The sequence below is a fragment of the Bubalus bubalis genome, chromosome 4 (assembly GCF_019923935.1).
Source record: "Bubalus bubalis isolate 160015118507 breed Murrah chromosome 4, NDDB_SH_1, whole genome shotgun sequence".
Lineage (NCBI taxonomy): Eukaryota > Metazoa > Chordata > Mammalia > Artiodactyla > Bovidae > Bubalus > Bubalus bubalis.
This window is the reverse complement of record NC_059160.1, coordinates 95,193,466-95,211,275: the sequence shown is the minus strand read 5'-3', so window position 1 is coordinate 95,211,275 and position 17,810 is coordinate 95,193,466. Positions and strand designations below refer to the sequence as shown.

Sequence of the window (17,810 nt, the reverse complement as noted above, 5' to 3'; positions counted from 1 at the left end):
CCTGGTCCAGGAAGATTCCACATGTTTTGGAGCAATTAAGCCAGTGCACCACATCTGCTGACCCCACGTTCTGCAAGTACGGAAGCCCCAGCGCCTAGAGCTTGTGCTCCACCAGCGAAGCCGCTGCAATGAGAAGCCTGTGCACCACACGGAAGAGCAGCCCCCGCTCACCTCAACTAGCGAAAGTCTGTGCCCAGCAACAAAGATCCAGGGCAGCCCCCCAGAATTAAATAAATAAATCACTTAAAAAATCAAATGATCATATTAAAAAAATTAGGGAAAGGACATATTAATACTTGATTGCCTGTGAACTGTCATTCATACAGATCACTCTAGTGGGTAAAACTCTGTGCTTATGTGCTCCTCATACTGTAGCTGATTTCATTTCTTTTGTCAAATAGCACTTACGTAGACAGCGCTCAAAGTTCTGTAACTGAATACCTGTTTTACTTTATAGATTGCCTACAAGACCTTTTAGAACTAACACCCAAAAAAGATGTCCTTTTCATTATAGGGGACTGGAATGCAAAAGTAGGAAGTCAAGAAACACCTGGAGTAACAGGCAAATTTGGCCTTGGAATACGGAATGAAGCAGGGCAAAGGCTAATAGAGTTTCGCCAAGAAAATGGTCATAGCAAACACCCTCTTCCAACAACACAAGAGAAGAACTCTACTCATGGACATCACCAGATGGTCAACACCGAAATCAGATTGATTATATTCTTTGCAGCCAAAGATGGAGAAGCTCTATACAGTCAGCAAAAACAAGACCGGGAGCTGACTGTGGCTCAGACCATGAACTCCTTATTGCCAAATTCAGACTGAAATTGAAGAAAGTAGGGAAAACCACTAGACCATTCAGGTATAACCTAAATCAAATCCCTTATGATTATACAATGGAAGTGAGAAATAGATTTAAGGGCCTAGATCTGATAGACAGAGTGCCTGATGAACTATGGAATGAGGTTCGTGACATTGTACAGGAGACAGGGATCAAGACCATTCCCATAGAAAAGAAATGCAAAAAAGCAAAATGGCTGTCTGGGGAGGCCTTACAAATAGCTGTGAAAAGAAGAGAAGCGAAAAGCAAAGGAGAAAAGGAAAGATATAAACATCTGAATGCAGAGTTCCAAAGAATAGCAAGAAGAGATAAGAAAGCCTTCTTCAGCGATCAATGCAAAGAAATAGAGGAAAACAACAGAATGGGAAAGACTAGGGATCTCTTCAAGAAAATCAGAGATACCAAAGGAACACTTCATGCAAAAATGAGCTCGATAAAGGACAGAAATGGTATGGACCTAACACAAGCAGAAGATATTAAGAAGAAATGGCAAGAATACATAGAAGAACTGTACAAAAAAGATCTTCACGACCCAGATAATCACGATGGTGTGATCACTGACCTAGAGCCAGACATCCTGAAATGTGAAGTCAAGTGGGCCTTAGGAAGCATCACTACGAACAAAGCTAGTGGAGGTGATGGAATTCCAGTTGAGCTATTCCAAATCCTGAAAGATGATGCTGTGAAAGTGCTGCACTCAATATGCCAGCAAATTTGGAAAACTCAGCAGTGGCCACAGGACCGGAAAAGGTCCATTTTCATTCCAATCCCAAAGAAAGGCAATGCCAAAGAATGCTCAGACTACTGCACAATTGCACTCATCTCACACGCTAGTAAAGTAATGCTCAAAATTCTCCAAGCCAGGCTTCAGCAATATGTGAACCGTGAACTTCCTGATGTTCAAGCTGGTTTTAGAAAAGGCAGAGGAACCAGAGATCAAATTGCCAACGTCTGCTGGATCATGGAAAAAGCAAGAGAGTTCCAGAAAAACATCTATTTCTGCTTTATTGACTATGCCAAAGCCTTTGACTGTGTGGATCAGAATAAACTGTGGTAAATTCTGAAAGAGATGGGAATACCAGACCACCTGATCTGCCTCTTGAGAAATCTGTATGCAGGTCAGGAAGCAACAGTTAGAACTGGACATGGAACAACAGACTGGTTCCCAAATAGGAAAAGGAGTTCGCCAAGGCTGTATATTGTCACCCTGTTTATTTAACTTATATGCAGAGTACATCATGAGAAATGCTGGACTGGAAGAAACACAAGCTGGAATCAAGATTGCCGGGAGAAATATCAATAACCTCAGATATGCAGATGACACCACCCTTATGGCAGAAAGTGAAGAGGAACTAAGAAGCCTCTTGATGAAAGTGAAAGTGGAGAGTGAAAAAGTTGGCTTAAAGCTCAACGTTCAGAAAACGAAGATCATGGCATCCGGTCCTACCACTTCATGGGAAATAGATGGGGAAACAGTGGAAACAGTGTCAGACTTTATTTTTTTGGGCTCCAAAATCACTGCAGATGGTGACTGCAGCCATGAAATTAAAAGACACTTACTCCTTGGAAGGAAAGTTATGACCAACCTAGATAGCATATTCAAAAGCAGAGACATTACTTTGCCAACAAAGGTTCGTCTAGTCAAGGCTATGGTTTTTCCTGTGGTGATGTATGGATGTGAGAGTTGGACTGTGAAGAAGGCTGAGCGCTGAAGAATTGATGCTTTTGAACAGTGGTGTTGGAGAAGACTCTTGAGAGTCCCTTGGACTGCAAGGAGATCCAACCAGTCCATTCTGAAGAAGATCAGCCCTGGGATTTCTTTGGAAAGAATGATGCTAAAGCTGAAACTCCAGTACTTTGGCCACCTCATGCAAAGAGTTGACTCATTGGAAAAGACTCTGATGCTGGGAGGGATTGGGGGCAAGAGGAGAAGGGGAAGACAGAGGATGAGATGGCTGGATGGCATCACTGACTCGATGGACGTGAGTCTCAGTGAACTCCGGGAGTTGGTGATGGACAGGGAGGCCTGGCGTGCTGCAATTCAAGGGGTCGCAAAGAGTCGGACACGACTGAGCGACTGATCTGATCTGATCTGATCTGATAGCCTTTAACAGTCTTCTGTAAAAAATGCTGCACCATGTTGCACAGATGTTACTGGTTTTCTTCATTCTGATTTTATGAGTAGAATCTGGGCTTTAAAAATTCTGCTCTTATTCTTTGAAGCATGTTGAATTCTTCCTAATAGGATGGATAGTTCTGAAAACAAAGGGCTATTTAAACTTGCCCCTGTAGTTCAACTTCATCATTGGTGACTGTGAACCATTATGAATAATGTAGCAACTTGCTTGTGCCTAAAAGGAGAAATTGGAACTGGAAGGTGTATTGTATGGGGACTTCATGGGCTTAATTAATCTAAAACTAAATCTTAATGTGTTTGCGCATCTGTTCATTTTTTTCAGCATTTTGAGGCATCCAAGAAATACTTTATTACTAGCATTTTCCTGTGCATTAACCTCTAAATGTAAAAAGTTACTGAACTTCTTTTTAAATATGTGAATTTAAAAAATTAATGTAGATGCATTTTCTGTCTGTCTACTGCTCTTCTCTGATGTATACAATAAACTCGTATAAAGAGGGTTGCATTAAAATATTAACTTCAAATGCGCATCATGACAAATACAGAGAATGAATATGAATTTCTTAAGCACACAACAAAACAGTATATATCTCTCACAAAGAGGCTGAACAATCTTAAAAGAAATCAACCCTGAATATTCACTGGAAGGACTGTCACTAAAGCTGAAGCTCCCATACTTTGGCCATCTGATGCAAACAACCGACTCACTGAAAAAGACATTGAGGCTGGGAAAGACTGAGGGCAGGAGGAGAAGGGGATGACAGAGGGTGAGATGGTTGGATAGCATCACCGACTCAGTGGACATGAATCTGAGCAAACCCCAGGAGATAGCAAAGGACAGGGAAGCCTGGTGTGCTGCAGCCCATGGGGTTGCAAAGAGTCAGACACGACTTAGCAACAGAACAACAAGAGGCTGAATATTACATTAAGAGTCTTATATTGGGGAGTGGGTGGTAGACACAGCGCTAAAAGCTTGATCTGTATCATCTCATTTAATTCTTTTACAGTCTTGTGAAATATTTATTTTTATCCCCATTAAAGAAACAGAATCTTTGAGAGGTACTTGACTGCTGAAGATGTCACAGCTTGTATGCTCTGCTAGTGTGTTATCAGGAATTATGCCAGGTGTCAGCCTGTCCTCTGTGCACAGGATTTGGCTGGCAACTGAACTAGAACATGGAACCCATACAAAACAGCGATTGCATATAAGATGGGCTTTCTCACGCATGTGGCTTATTTCTAATTCATGGGCTAGGTGAATACTGGATTAGGTAAATTCTGTGTTAGGTGAAGCCTTTACACTTTCTAAATTCAAGATTCAGAGTCCAACTGTGGATTTAAAAGTTTCAGTTAGGGTTTGCAGAAATAAAGGACTCCCTTATTGGATTGATATGCATCTCTTCAAATGTCTGCAACTTGTATAGCTGAACTGTAAAAATAATGCTACATTTCACATGAAATGATTGGGTTTTAATTTCTTTCAACAAACTTGAAAGCTGTTTAATTTATTTAATTTTAAAATTTATTTTTATTTAGCTGTGTCAGGTCTTAGTTGAGATACGAAGGATCTTTACTTGTGGCATGTGGGATTGAACCCTGACCCCATGCATTGGAAGCACAGAGTCTTGGCCATTGGAACACCATGGAAATCATTTGAAAGCCATTTTAGCTCTAAAATACATGTACCTACTTGCTTTCTCATTAGATTTTAAAGGATTAGGTTAGTTTTGTTATTTGCTCCCAGGCCTCACCTAGGGTCAAGGCCTTCCATGATCTGGCCCCAACCCTGCCTATCCCATCTTCTACATTCTGAGCATCAGTAAAACCAGACTGTTTAGCTGCTTGTGCTTTGCCTGTACTGCCCCTCCATCATGCCTCTGCTCTACGGCTTGCTTGCTCTGTCTTTGGGGGTGGGAAGGGCATGGTAGGATTATTGTTACCCCTTAGGTGTGTCATGGATGGTAAATGACACCTTGGGAGAACAGTGTTTAGCATGGTGAAAGTGAAAGTGAAGTCGCTCAGTCGTGTCTGACTCTGCGACCCCATGGACTGTAGCCTATCAGGCTCCTCCGTCCATGGGATTTTCCAGGCAAGAGTGCTGGAGTGGATTGCCATTTCCTTCTCCAGGGGATCTTCCCAACCCAGGAATCAAACCCGGGTCTCCCGCATTGCAGGCAGATGCTTTACCGTCTGAGCTACCAGCATGGTACTTAATGTATATTAAGTGCTCAGTAAATGTTAACTGTCCCTGACATGACCAATATTATCAGCGTTCTTACTACTCATCTCTCTACATGGATTACCCATCCCCCACCGCCTGCATATCCAAATTCTCCTCATCACTCAAGATTCTACTCAAAGGCTCCCTTGTTGCTGTTGTTCAGTCACTCAGTCATGTCCAACTCTTTGCGACCCCGTGGACTGCAGCACGCCAGGCTTCCCTGTCTTTCACTGTCTCCCAGAGTTTGCTCAAACTCAGGTTCATTGAGTCAATGATGCCACAAATCCTTTAAAAAGTTTTTCTCCCTCCTCAAAACTTCTTCAGCATTTCACTTCTGTACAAATCCAATAGCACTTTCTTCTTTATTTTCTATTGATTAATAGTATACATTCTTAATCTCTCTTTGCAGACTTGAAGCCCTTGGAGGACAGAGACCAAGTCTGTATTTCTGGCTGTGACTGTATCTCCGTGGATGGCAGATAACAGTTATTGGTTGAAGAAATCATTCCATGGCTAAGGGTCTGGGAGCACTGCTTGTTTAGCAGCATTATCTGCTGACAATGCTTCAGATACCAGAAACATTGCCCTCGTGGCATTTACCACTTTTCTAAAAATTCATTATCTTCACCAAATATTACTGAAACAATATTAAGATTGAGAGCTCTAGGGATTCTCAGGTCCTGGAAGTCTTGGCAGATGTCGGCCCATCTGGTTTGCTGTACATGTGGTGGGAGGAAGCAAGGCATCTCCTATGGCTTCTGAATGCTGCCACCTCAGGGTGGGTTCCAGTGTAGAGATCAACCACTCTTCCAACCACTGCTCCCCTTCCCCATGGCTTTGACCTGGAGGAAGATGACACTAGGGCTTTCTCTGCCTGAGGTAGGAAGCACTGCTGTTTGTAGCTACTCCCAGAGACACAAATGCACAGAGAACGTGGCTTTTTATGCTGACTAAGAAAACAAGAATATATTTGTTTTGAGAGGATTACATGAGAAGGCAACGGAAGCAATAACTCCTGGCCCTCATTTACCATTTCCAGAGTCAGAATTTTTTTTAATTAATTTTTTTAATGGAAGGATAATTTCTTTACAGAATTTTGTTGTTTTCTCTCAAACCTCAACATGAATCAACCAAAAGTATACATATGTCCCCTTCCTTTTGAACCTCCTTCCCATCTCCCTCCCCATCTCAACCCTCTAGGTTGATACAGAGCCCCTGTTTAAGTTTCCTGAGCCATACAGCAAATTCCTGTTGGCTATCTATTTTACATATGGTAATGTAAGTCCAAATAGGAAAAGGAGTGTGTCAAGGCTGTATATTGTCACCCTGCTTATTTAACTTATAGGTAGAGTACATCATGAGAAACGCTGGGCTGGAAGAAGCACAAGCTGGAATCAAGATTGCTGGGAGAAATATCAATAACCTCAGATATGCAGATGACACCACCCTTATGGCAGAAAGTGAAGAGGAACTAAAAAGCCTCTTGATGAAGGTGAAAGAGCAGAGTGAAAAAGTTGGCTTAAAGCTCAACATTCAGAAAACGAAGATCATGGCATCTAGTCCCATCACTTCATGGGAAATAGATGGGGAAACAGTGGAAACAGTGTCAGACTTTATTTTTTGGGGCTCCAAATCACTACAGATAGTGACTGCAGCCATGAAATTAAAAGACGCTTACTCCTTGGAAGAAAAGTTATGACCAACCTAGATAGCATATTGAAAAGCAGAGACATTACTTTGTCAATAAAGGTCCGTCTAGTCAAGGCTATGGTTTTTCCAGTGGTCATGTATGGATGTGAGAGTTGGACTGTGAAGAAGGCTGAGCGCCGAAGAATTGATGCTTTTGAACTGTGGTATTGGAGAAGACTCTTGAGAGTCCCTTGGACTGCAAGGAGATTCAACCAGTCCGTTCTGAAGGAGATCATCTCTGGAATTTCTTTGGAAGGAATGATGCTAAAGCTGAAACTCCAGTACTTTGGCCACCTCATGCAAAGAGTTGACTCATTGGAAAAGACTCTGATGCTGGGAGGGATTGGGGGCAGGAGGAGAAGGGGACGACAGAGGATGAGATGGCTGGATGGCATCACTGACTCAATGGACATGAGTCTGAGTGAACTCCGGGAGTTGGTGATGGACAGGGAGGCCTGGCGTGCTGCGATTCATGGGGTTGCGAAGAGTCAGACGTGACTGGGTGACTGAACTGAACTGAACTGAACTGACTGTAAGTTTCCATGTTCCTCTCCATACATCTCACCTCTCATCCCCGCTTCTCATGTCCATAAGGCTGATCTCTATGTCTGTTTCTCCATTGCTGCCCTGCAAATAAATTCTGTGGTATCATCTTTCTACTACTACTAAGTCGCTTCAGTCGTGTCCGACTCTGTGCAACCCCAGAGACCGCAGCCCACCAGGATCCCCCATCCCTGGCATTCTCCAGGCAAGAACACTGGAGTGGGTTGCCATTTCCTTCTCCAATGCATGAAAGTGAAAAGTGAAAGGGAATTCGCTCCGTCGTGTCTGACTCTTAGTGACCCCATGGACTGCAGCCTACCAGGCTCCTCCATCCATGGGATTTTCCAGGCAAGAGTACTGGAGTGGGGTGCCATTGCCTTCTCCGATCATCTTTCAAGATTCCATATATATATGCATTAGTATACAATATTTATCTTTCTCTTTCTGACTTACTTCACTCTGTATAGGCTCTAGGTTCATCCACACCATTAGAACTGCAGAGTGAGAAATTTCTGACATATAATCAGTGTTCACTGAAGAGGTGAAAACAGAGTCTTGATTCCTAATTCAAATTCCTTCTGCTAAATGGGCAGCGTCTTGGGAAGCAGATTGGAGAAAACTCAAATGATTGAATCAAGGCATGTAAGTTTGTCTCAGTTTTTTAAAATCTTTTGGCCATACCATGGGTCATGTGGGATCTTAGTCCTCGCACCAGGGGTCAAATTCATGCCCCCTGCATTGCAAGCGGACAACCTTAACCACTGGACCACCAGGAAAGTCCTGTCCAAGTTTTAAGAAAGATTTTTCACTGACAGCACGTAAGTGGCAACACCTTAACTCAGTCTGCTTAGAGAACTCTTAGATGAAGCTACTGAACAGCAGGCTTTGCTCAGCATTTGTAGGTGGACTGAATGAGATATTCATCTAAAGTGCTTTCAAATGTAAGCTGAATCATGAATTATTAAGACAAATGAAGCTGGTTACCTGACAGGTGGACTGCTGGCTGGGGTCTTCCGAATTTGACGGAGAGGCAAAGGCTCAAACATACCCTTTAGTTTTAGGAAGGTGTTTTGGTATCGAAGATATTCCTTATTCTCATTGCTTTCCTTTGTACTTTGTTTCAAAGGAAATTTTGCTGTTGAGATTCTTCTTCTGACCACTTTTTGTGGAAACTTGGGCATTTTGCAAATATGTCGGGATTCTATTCCTGAAACATAAACAGAATATACTTTACTGCTTAGTGAACCTAGGTCACTATAGGTGGAACTATATGGACTAAGTTGGCTGAAATAATCTGGACACTCCTTCACCCATTTACAGAATTGTCTTTCTGTTGGTTCTTTTATTTTAAATGCACTACGTACGTGGTCTGTTCAGAGAATATATAGCATCTATGTAATAAACAAAGAAAATTTTAGGTTATCAACAGATCTGATCCATAGGAGAGATTGTCTGTACTTACCTTGTGCCAGTTAATGTGCTAAGTACTGTAAATAAATAATCCTATTGAATGAAGTACCTTCACGAGGTACTCTTATTTTTATGATATCACAGGTAAGTCCAAGTCCACTCAGCTAGAAAGAGGCAGAACCAGGCTTTGAGCATAGCTATTTAATTCTGAAAGTTGTACCAAAGGATTAGACATAGTGCTTCACAAATTTTTCTCATCAAATCAAAAATTGTAGACTATAAACCCCTATATATAATAGATCATTATCATAGAAATATGATATAAAAAGAAAGTATGATGTATTTGTATGGCACACAGTGGTAAAGTTACTAGGCTCCTTGCAGGTGGAGTCAACAATCTGAGGGGCTCAATCACCCCAGCCCAGCTGGCTGCCTGAGGGCTGAGGGAATCCATTTTTCAATTTCTGTGTTAAACATCTGTGGCACATCCTTTGGGGAACTCTGCTATATACTACGCGTGTGTGCATGCTAAGGTGCTTCAGTTGTGTCCAACTCTTTGAGACCCCATGGACTGTAGCCCACCAGGCCCCTCTGTCCATGGGATTCTCTAGGCAAGAATACTGGAGTGGGTTGCCATGCCCTCCTCCAGGGGATCTTCCCCAGCCCAGGGATCAAACCCACATCTCTTATGTCTCCTATTGGCAAGCAGGTTCTTTACCACTAGTGCCACGGGGGAAGCCCGCTATATACCACAGTAGGTAGCAAATTACCTCCTCAAATGGAGAAGCTTGCCTTCTAGATTTAGCAGACTGCAAGGAGATCCAACCAGTCCATTCTGAAGGAGATCAGCCCTGGGACTTCTTTGGAGGGAATGATGCTGAAGCTGAAACTCCAGTACTTTGGCCACCTCATGCAAAGAGCTGACTCATTGGAAAAGACCCTGATGCTAGGAGGGATTGGGGGCAGGAGGAGAAGGGAACGACAGACGATGAGATGGCTAGATGGCATCACTGACTCGATGGACATGAGTCTGAGTGAACTCCGGGAGTTGGTGATGGACAGGGAGGCCTGGCGTGCTGCGATTCATGGGGTTGCAAAGAGCTGGACACGACTGAGCGACTGAACTGAACTGAACTGATGCTAATCACTCACAAATTCTATATTTGTGAATTTGCCTACTTGCTAAAATGTATTTATAACTCCAAATCAGTATCTGTTGCACTTCTGTGGTCAGAGTGACATGGAGAGTGGTGAAAGTTTTTAATTGCTTCATGCATGTTCCCAGCTGAGATTAAACAAGGTGATGCTTTGCTTCTTGTTTCCCTGCTCATACTGTAAACCAGTGTCCTTTACATGGTCTATTTTGTGCCACGTTTTTCACATTTTTATGCCTTTTGTTGGTGATTTTGCCATTTAAAATCACCTGCAAGCTTAGTACTGAAGTGCTGTTTACTATTCCAAAGTGGAAAAAGGTTGCTATGTGCCTTAATGAGAAAATGCTTGTGTTACCGTTCAGGCACGGTTCATAGAGCTGTTGACCATGGGTTCACTTAATATATCAACAGTATGTATTCAATAAGGTGTCTTTATACAGAAACACATATAAAATAGATTATATATTGATCTGTTGAAAATATTGTGACCAGAAGCTTTCAAGAAGCTTGCTCTCTGTTTCCCCAGGAGTGGCGGTTTGATATCACTAATTCAGTATTGGTAGAGATGCTACAGAATCTAACTACCATGTATAATGAAAATCCACTGCATTATGTCACCAGTCAAGAATTGAAACAGTGACAGGTAATCAGAAACTGTCACCAAATACAAGCTGTGAGTTGCCATTACAGCAGCATATGCCAATGTGAGGACATGGGCCCCTTTCAACACAGCAAGTTAACAAAAGACATTAGCAAGGACAGAGGTTTGGGTGGAGAGGTTGAGTGGTGATGGTTGAGGAGCAAAAGTACTTTCTGATCCAAAAAATGAATATGAAAGCACTTTCTTTTATGAAAACACATAAGTTGGCCCAAAAGAGTATCTTTTCCAAAAAGGAAGGAAATAAAAATTAAGGTTGGCTCCTTTGATTTTCTTATGTCCGATCACCTGGATCTGTGTTAAGGATCTATAGTGTATAGCACTTCCAGTTTACAAACTCACTCCCTGGGAAACCTTGGAAGGAAGAGGCATTTAAATGTTAGTCTGCTAGAAGTCTGAATAATGGAAATGGATTATGTGGAACAACACAACGGATTCTATAACTGACCTAAGGCGAATCTGTAGTGATCAAGCCATTGAAGTAGGATATGCTTGGCCTTTGTCTGTAGTCCTCTCAATTTAATAATGGCTACCACGTCAGACATAGGGCTTATGTCCATTACTGGATCAAATGTAGCTATATCCACTGAGTCTGTTAAACTTGAAGGCTTCAAAACAAGAAATGTTATATATGTTTATTAAAAAGAGAGAGGCAATTTGATAATTTATATAATTATCAAACATCTGATCATTCATTTACTCATTCATTCATTCAGTAGGTTGTCCAACAAATGTTTTCCTAGTGTCATTTACAGGCCAGGCACTAGGAAAGAAACAAGGACTAAAGGTATCTATCTATTTATCTATATATATATGTCATGTTCCCTTGTGAATATGTGACACTGACGCTGTTCCCTTGACACTGTTCCCTTGAATTACACATTTTAAAATTATTAAAGGGTAAATATCATGTTATAGGGTAAATATTATGTTATATATATTCTAGCACAACAAAAAATGAGGGAAGAAAAAGCCATGTTCTCTAGGAGCTCATAGTCAGCTCAGAAGAACTAGATAGATAAACACTAGGGTACAGCACAAAGGCTATGTTATCTATAAGTCCAGAGTGTTTTGAGCACAAAAATAGAAAATTTACCACTTGCAATACTGAGTCATTTAGCAGAAGAAAGTTTCAAAGTAAATAATGAAGGCATTAAACTTTAAAATAGATAGTAGTATATATGATCTGTTCACAATGAATTTGGATATATTAGAGTAGATACTTAGGTTTGGATGAGTTTATGTGACTTGGAAAATTGCTAACATTTCAGTTTTATATACATCCATTATGTATTAGTCACTCAGTTGTATCCAACTCTTTGAAACCCCATGGACTGTAGCCTGCCAGGCTCCACAGAATACTCCATGCAAGAATACTGGAGTGAGTAGCCATTCCCTTCTCCAGGAGATCTTCTTGAACTTGAGTCTTCCAAGTTGCAGGCAGATTCCTTACCATCTGAGCCACCAGGGTATACATAATTAGAGAAACATTTATGTATAAAACATATGCATAACTGAAATCATTATCCAGGTGTAATTTGCACAATTTGAGTGTATTATGACAGGGACAGGTGAAGATATGAGAGATATTCTGAACACAAGAAGAATGTAAAGAAGGGAGAGAATTCAAAGACCCATAAGGAGAATAATGAAGTAGACGCTGAGGTTTTGAGGAATTTGGTCTACAGAAATCAGGCAATAAAGATGAACCTGGGAAAAAAACAACCTTATCTGAAGGATTCAGATTTGAACTCTCTTGTCATGATGACTCTAAAAAGGACTTAGAGAATCCATTTGAAATCTTGATAAAAATTACCCCAAAAATGCATGTCTTAGGTCCTGAGCCTCAGCCTCAAAAATAAGGAGATGCTGGATAAATAATCCCCAGAAAAGTTTAGAATTTAAATAAGGAAATAAAGTAAATCAAAGCTTTAATGTGTATAAAGCAATTTTGAATCACTGGGATACTCGTGTATTTGTTATGCTTGCAATATTAAAGCTATTTTGGTAAATTAGAGAATCTGAGAGATTCCTCTTGGGCTTTCAGTTTAAATTGAGTTGACTGATTTTACACCTGTGATTATTAAGTTTAAAAGTTCAATATAATTTAATTAAGTTCAAAACTATAATTGGAATATTTAAGAGAATTTGAGATTCTCCCGAAATTTAATTTATTTGCTTTATAAAAGTTAAAAACTAGAGAATATTTTCTTTGAGTATAAATATGCATTTGAGGTACTTAGATAGGAGCAAAATATATAAAAATACACACACACTTTAAAATATATAAGGGATTGTTATTCATTGAGTTGTATATGAGTCATTGTTAAAGGAAGTTTAATCAGTTCAGTTTGAGTTAATCAAATATTAATCAAGAAAAAAGGAGACAGTTGTTATTTTAGTAGAGTTTAAGATAGAATAAATAGGTTTTTGTTGACTTTTAAACTTAACAAAAACTGGGTGTTTAATGGTCACTCCAAAAAAATTAGTTTTAATTTCAACACTAAAGTGATTGCATTTTTCTATTTACAAAAATTTCTTGGGTATTAAAAACCTCCACATTGATTCCTTGCTTTCTTAAAGCCTCTCCCCATTACATGTTTACTAAGTTGGTTAATCACTACCAAAGAGAATTTCTTTTAAGTTTTTAATAGAATGAAATTGACATAGATTTATGTGTCTTCTTTGAAGAAATGTCTATTCAGATCTTTTCCCCAATTAAAAAATTGGTTTATTCATCTTTTTATTATTTAGTTGTAAGGGTTCTTTATATTCTAAGTCCCTTATCAGATATATGATTTACAAATATTTTCTTCCATTCTTTAAGATGCCTTTTACTTTCTTGATGGTATTTTTTCCAACACAAACGTTTTAAATTTTGATCAAGTCCAATTGATCTGTTTTTTAATTTCTTTTTTCACTTGTGCTTTTGCTGTTGTATCTAAGAAACTATTGCCTAATCCAATATCATGAAGATTTACACCAATGTTTTTTTCTTTCTTTTAGCTCTATTATCTAGTTATATAAAGTAAGGACAAGATCCAACTTCCTTCTGTTGCATATGGATTATCCAGTTTCCCAGCACCATTTTTGGAAAAGACCATTCTTTAATTGCCTTGGAAGTGTGGCCAGAGTTTTTTATTAAGAAAAAAACTTCACTCCTCACATTTCCATAGAAGGAGGGTCCTTCGTATCCTCTCTTCAAAAAATCTCATGAGGGTGGGCGTGTCTTGTTCCTTCTTCCATCCCCTCATTCTCTCACATGGGAGGATACAATTTAGCTAATGGAAGAGCAGACGATGGTTACTTAACCTGACCACATTCTCCAAAGCGGCACCTTTTCAACAGTTTTTAGGATATGTTGTTCAGACAATTGTTGGGATTACAATGAAAAAGATTTTGTTAAAGCAGAGTAACAGAAAGACCCTGAAATAAACAGGGAAGGCACAAGAAGATTTCCGTTTAAATATCCTCTCCCACAGTAGCCAAGGAGTGCAGGTGAGACTGCCACACTGGACCACCTTTCCTTATTAGAGTCAGAACATAGTTTGCTCTTGCTGACCACTTGCTCATACGTAGCATGAGTTTGCCCTGCATATGCTATTCCCGTGTGACAAAACCACCAATAGATGTGTCTCCACTCCCTGTTCCCATTTCCCAGCTTGCGCTTTGACGGACAGGGTTACTAGTTTTTTTCAATTAGGGGAAGGATTTAGGAAACCCCACTTTGGCCTCAGGTTCGAGCTATCTTCTCCAATCCATCTCTACCTAGGAGGACTTTCAGTAATAGATGCCTTAATCTCTTTTTTTATTTTTAAAATTTATTTATTTATTGGTTGCCCTGAGTCTTTGTTGCCCTCGGGCTTTCTCTAGGTGTGGCACGTGGGTACTATTTTCTGTTGTGTGCAGGCTTCTCACTGTGGTGGCTTCTCTTGTTGTGGAGCACAGACTCTAGGCACACAAGCTTCAGTAACTGCAGCGTGCAGGCTCCGTAGCTGTGGCGCTCAGGCTCTACAGTGTGGGCTCAGTAGTTGTGGAGCACAGGCTTAGTTGCTCCCCGGCATGTGGAATCTTCCCAGACCAGGGATCGAACCTGTGTCTCTTGCATTGGCAGGTGGATTCCTATCCACTGCACCACCAGGGAAGTCTCAGTGCCTTGACTTCTATTTGGCTTCTTATCCCTGTTTGGAATCAGATTCAAAAAGGAGGAAGAAAAAGGGGCTTCCCTACTGACTCAGATGGTAAAGAATCTGCCTGCAATGCAAGAGACCTGGATTCAAACCCTGGGTCGAGATGATCTCCAGAAGAAGGGAATGTCAACCTACTCCAGTATTTTTGCCTGGAAATCCCATGGATAGAGGAGTCTTTTGGGCTACAGTCTATGAGGTTGCAAAGAGTTAGACACAACTGAGTGACTAGGCATACACACACACACACACACACACTCTTCCACTACAGGGGATACATGTTCAATTCCTGGTCATGGAACTAAGATCTCATATGCCACTTGGCACCATCAAAAAAATTAAAATAAGTAAATAAAAGAGGAAGAAAGAGCAATAGGCACTTCCAGCTTACCAACATTTTTATGTCATTCAGTTACAAATTATGTGTTATACAAAGTTGTATTTCTGTTTCATATTTCACTGGGCTTTTTTGGTTGAGTTGGATTCATACTACTTATTTTATCTTTTTTATATTATTTTAAAATTAATTTATTTATTTTTGGCTGTGATAGGTCTTCCTTGCTCAATAGTAGATTTATTACAATTGTTGGTGTTTTGGTATGCTAAAATTAGCTCATCAACTATTCCTGTGAAAACAAATTATCAGGAAGAAATGAAACAACAAAAAACCTTTGAAATTGCATGCTTTAACATTCTCCTTTGGAAATAAAGTACAAAGAAAATATGAAGCATCTAAAAAGCAAAGAATCCATCTTTAATAATGATTTTTAAAAGTAAGTTGTCACAGTTGAGAAGATTCTTGCTCGCACAACCTTGAACATTTATTTTTGAGGGGAAGGGAAAACTGCTGATTGTAGGAGTTTTCAGAAGTTACAAAAAGGGACTCTGATAATTACTTTGTGCTATTTGTGAATTCAAGAGATAAATGTTCATCTTTATTAAGGATATAGCACAAGAAGCCTTTTCATGCCCTGTGGAAAAGGAGTCCTCATCCTAAATCTGACAGAAGTGAATATAAATTACAGCACTCACACCTTCAGAACTGCATCACATTAAAAATATAATTTTTTTTCTGATTTGGTTTCTCTGTTAGTATTATCCATATTGTTTTTACCTTTGTGAGTCCTTTACACATTTCAAAAAATTTTTTCGTATTTCAAAAGTAATGTATTCAACACAAAAAATAGGCAGTCTTTTAAAATACACATATAAGAATACATTTTTCTTTTCTTTTTTGGTTGCATGGCATTTGAGATCTTAGTTTCCCCATCAGGGATCAAACCCATGCCCCCTTCACCAGAAGTGTGGAGTCAACTTTTGGACCACCAGGGAAGTCCCAAGAATATATTTTTCTTTGAACAAAAATGGAATTAAACAGTACATGCTGCTTTGTCATCTACTTCCCCCCTAACAGGCACTTACCACATTCTATGAACATCAGAGGGTTTTCTTTTGTGATATTACTTCCCTTAGGAACTAAAGACCATGCATATGGGGAAAAAAAGTAAATTCCTTATATTGGAAAACTGTGACTGTAAGTATATTTCAGTCAGTTTGTAAATACTAAAAGGAGCATCATTTATAAATATTGTTTTATATTAAATAACTAAAAAATGATCACCAGTTTAACAGTGCTAAGATCTCTTGACAACTTAAGCACTGAAGATTATCCCACTCAGTGATAGAAGCTGTAGAGGCCTGGACCAGAGTGCATGGATTTGCCTTCTTCCATCTGGGGCTTCACTGGTGGCTCAGATGGTAAAGCGTCCACCCGCAATGAGGGAGACCCAGGTTCAATCCCTGGGTTGGGAAGATCCCCTGGAGAAGGAAATGGCAACCCACTCCAGTGTTCTTGCCTGGAGAATCCCATGGACAGAGGACCCTGATAGGCTACAGTCCATGGGGTCACAAAGAGTCAGACATGACTGAGTGACTTCACTTTTCACTTTCATCTGAGACAGAAACCAGCAAAGGCCTTCTTACATGGCATCAGATGCAGAGGTGTGGAAATTATGGGGAAGGAAAGGTACTTCAGAAGAATGTAACAGAGCAAATAGAGGGAAATAGGGTTTGGGGTTCACAGAAAAGAAATCGTGTCTTCTGAATGTAAGCTTGCCAGATTGTTTCCTCCCAAAATAACTACAGAACCAAACCTATGGGGACGCTGTTAAGTCTGCCACAGTGAGGAAGAAGGAGAATTTGAGGACCACTGTCATGGCAATCTGGGGATCAGAAAGCTCACCAATGCAGAGTGAGGCATTTAAGTGGTTTGACATGTAAGAAGTTAAGCAGTCCCCTCTTCTTTCATACCAAACTAATCCAAAGCATAGGCAAATGCCAACAATAACACAAGAATCTCTATGTACAGTATTCAGATATCTGTTCCTCAACTTATTGTAATCAGGATTCTACTTCAATCTGTCCCTGAAATGGCTCTTGTTGAAGTCACTACTGATCCCCATAGAGACAAACCCAATGGGTACTTTTTACTTCTCATTTGCTTGGCCTCCCTGAAAGGCTCACTCTGTTAACCACTCCCTCATCTGGAAACTCTTTCTCTTTATTTTGTGCATAGTTTTCAATTTCAGGAAATAAAATCCTCTCCAGCTATTTTGTATATAGTTATAAAATCCCTGAAAGAGCAGAAGTGGCAATCTCTAGCTGCTCCCAGAACACCAAACTGACCGGCCAGGGAGGCTGCGGCCTCTGCCACCTCAGGAAGGTGCATTCAGGGAACTGCCACCAGGCTGTTGGGCTCAGGAGTGGTGAACTGACTCTGTACCCTTGGAACCTGGAAGCTGCCACAGTTACATCTCAGTATCCAAGACTGGATGATGCAGCACTATTGTGGGAAATCCCAATTTCTTCATGATTTTGCTTGCCTAAGCAAGAAGAAGGTTTTCCCTTATTTTCATCTTCCAAATCTCACATTAATGCATCTAACTGATGACCTTAATCCAGAAATCCATC

The 17,810-nt window shown here is 40.3% G+C and overlaps 1 protein-coding gene across 1 annotated transcript in view; it reads right to left on the bottom strand.

Moving 5' to 3' along the window:
* LOC112584619 (uncharacterized protein C3orf20 homolog) overlaps positions 1–17,810 on the bottom strand; it is a 52,020-nt gene that overhangs the window by 11,089 nt on the left and 23,121 nt on the right. Inside the window, exons 6-7 of the mRNA XM_044941991.2 lie at positions 11,102–11,261; positions 8,416–8,638 (exon numbers count right to left, since the gene is read on the bottom strand). Of these exons, the coding sequence (XP_044797926.2) occupies positions 8,416–8,638; positions 11,102–11,261 (383 nt within the window). The remainder of the gene's footprint in view (positions 1–8,415; positions 8,639–11,101; positions 11,262–17,810) is intronic.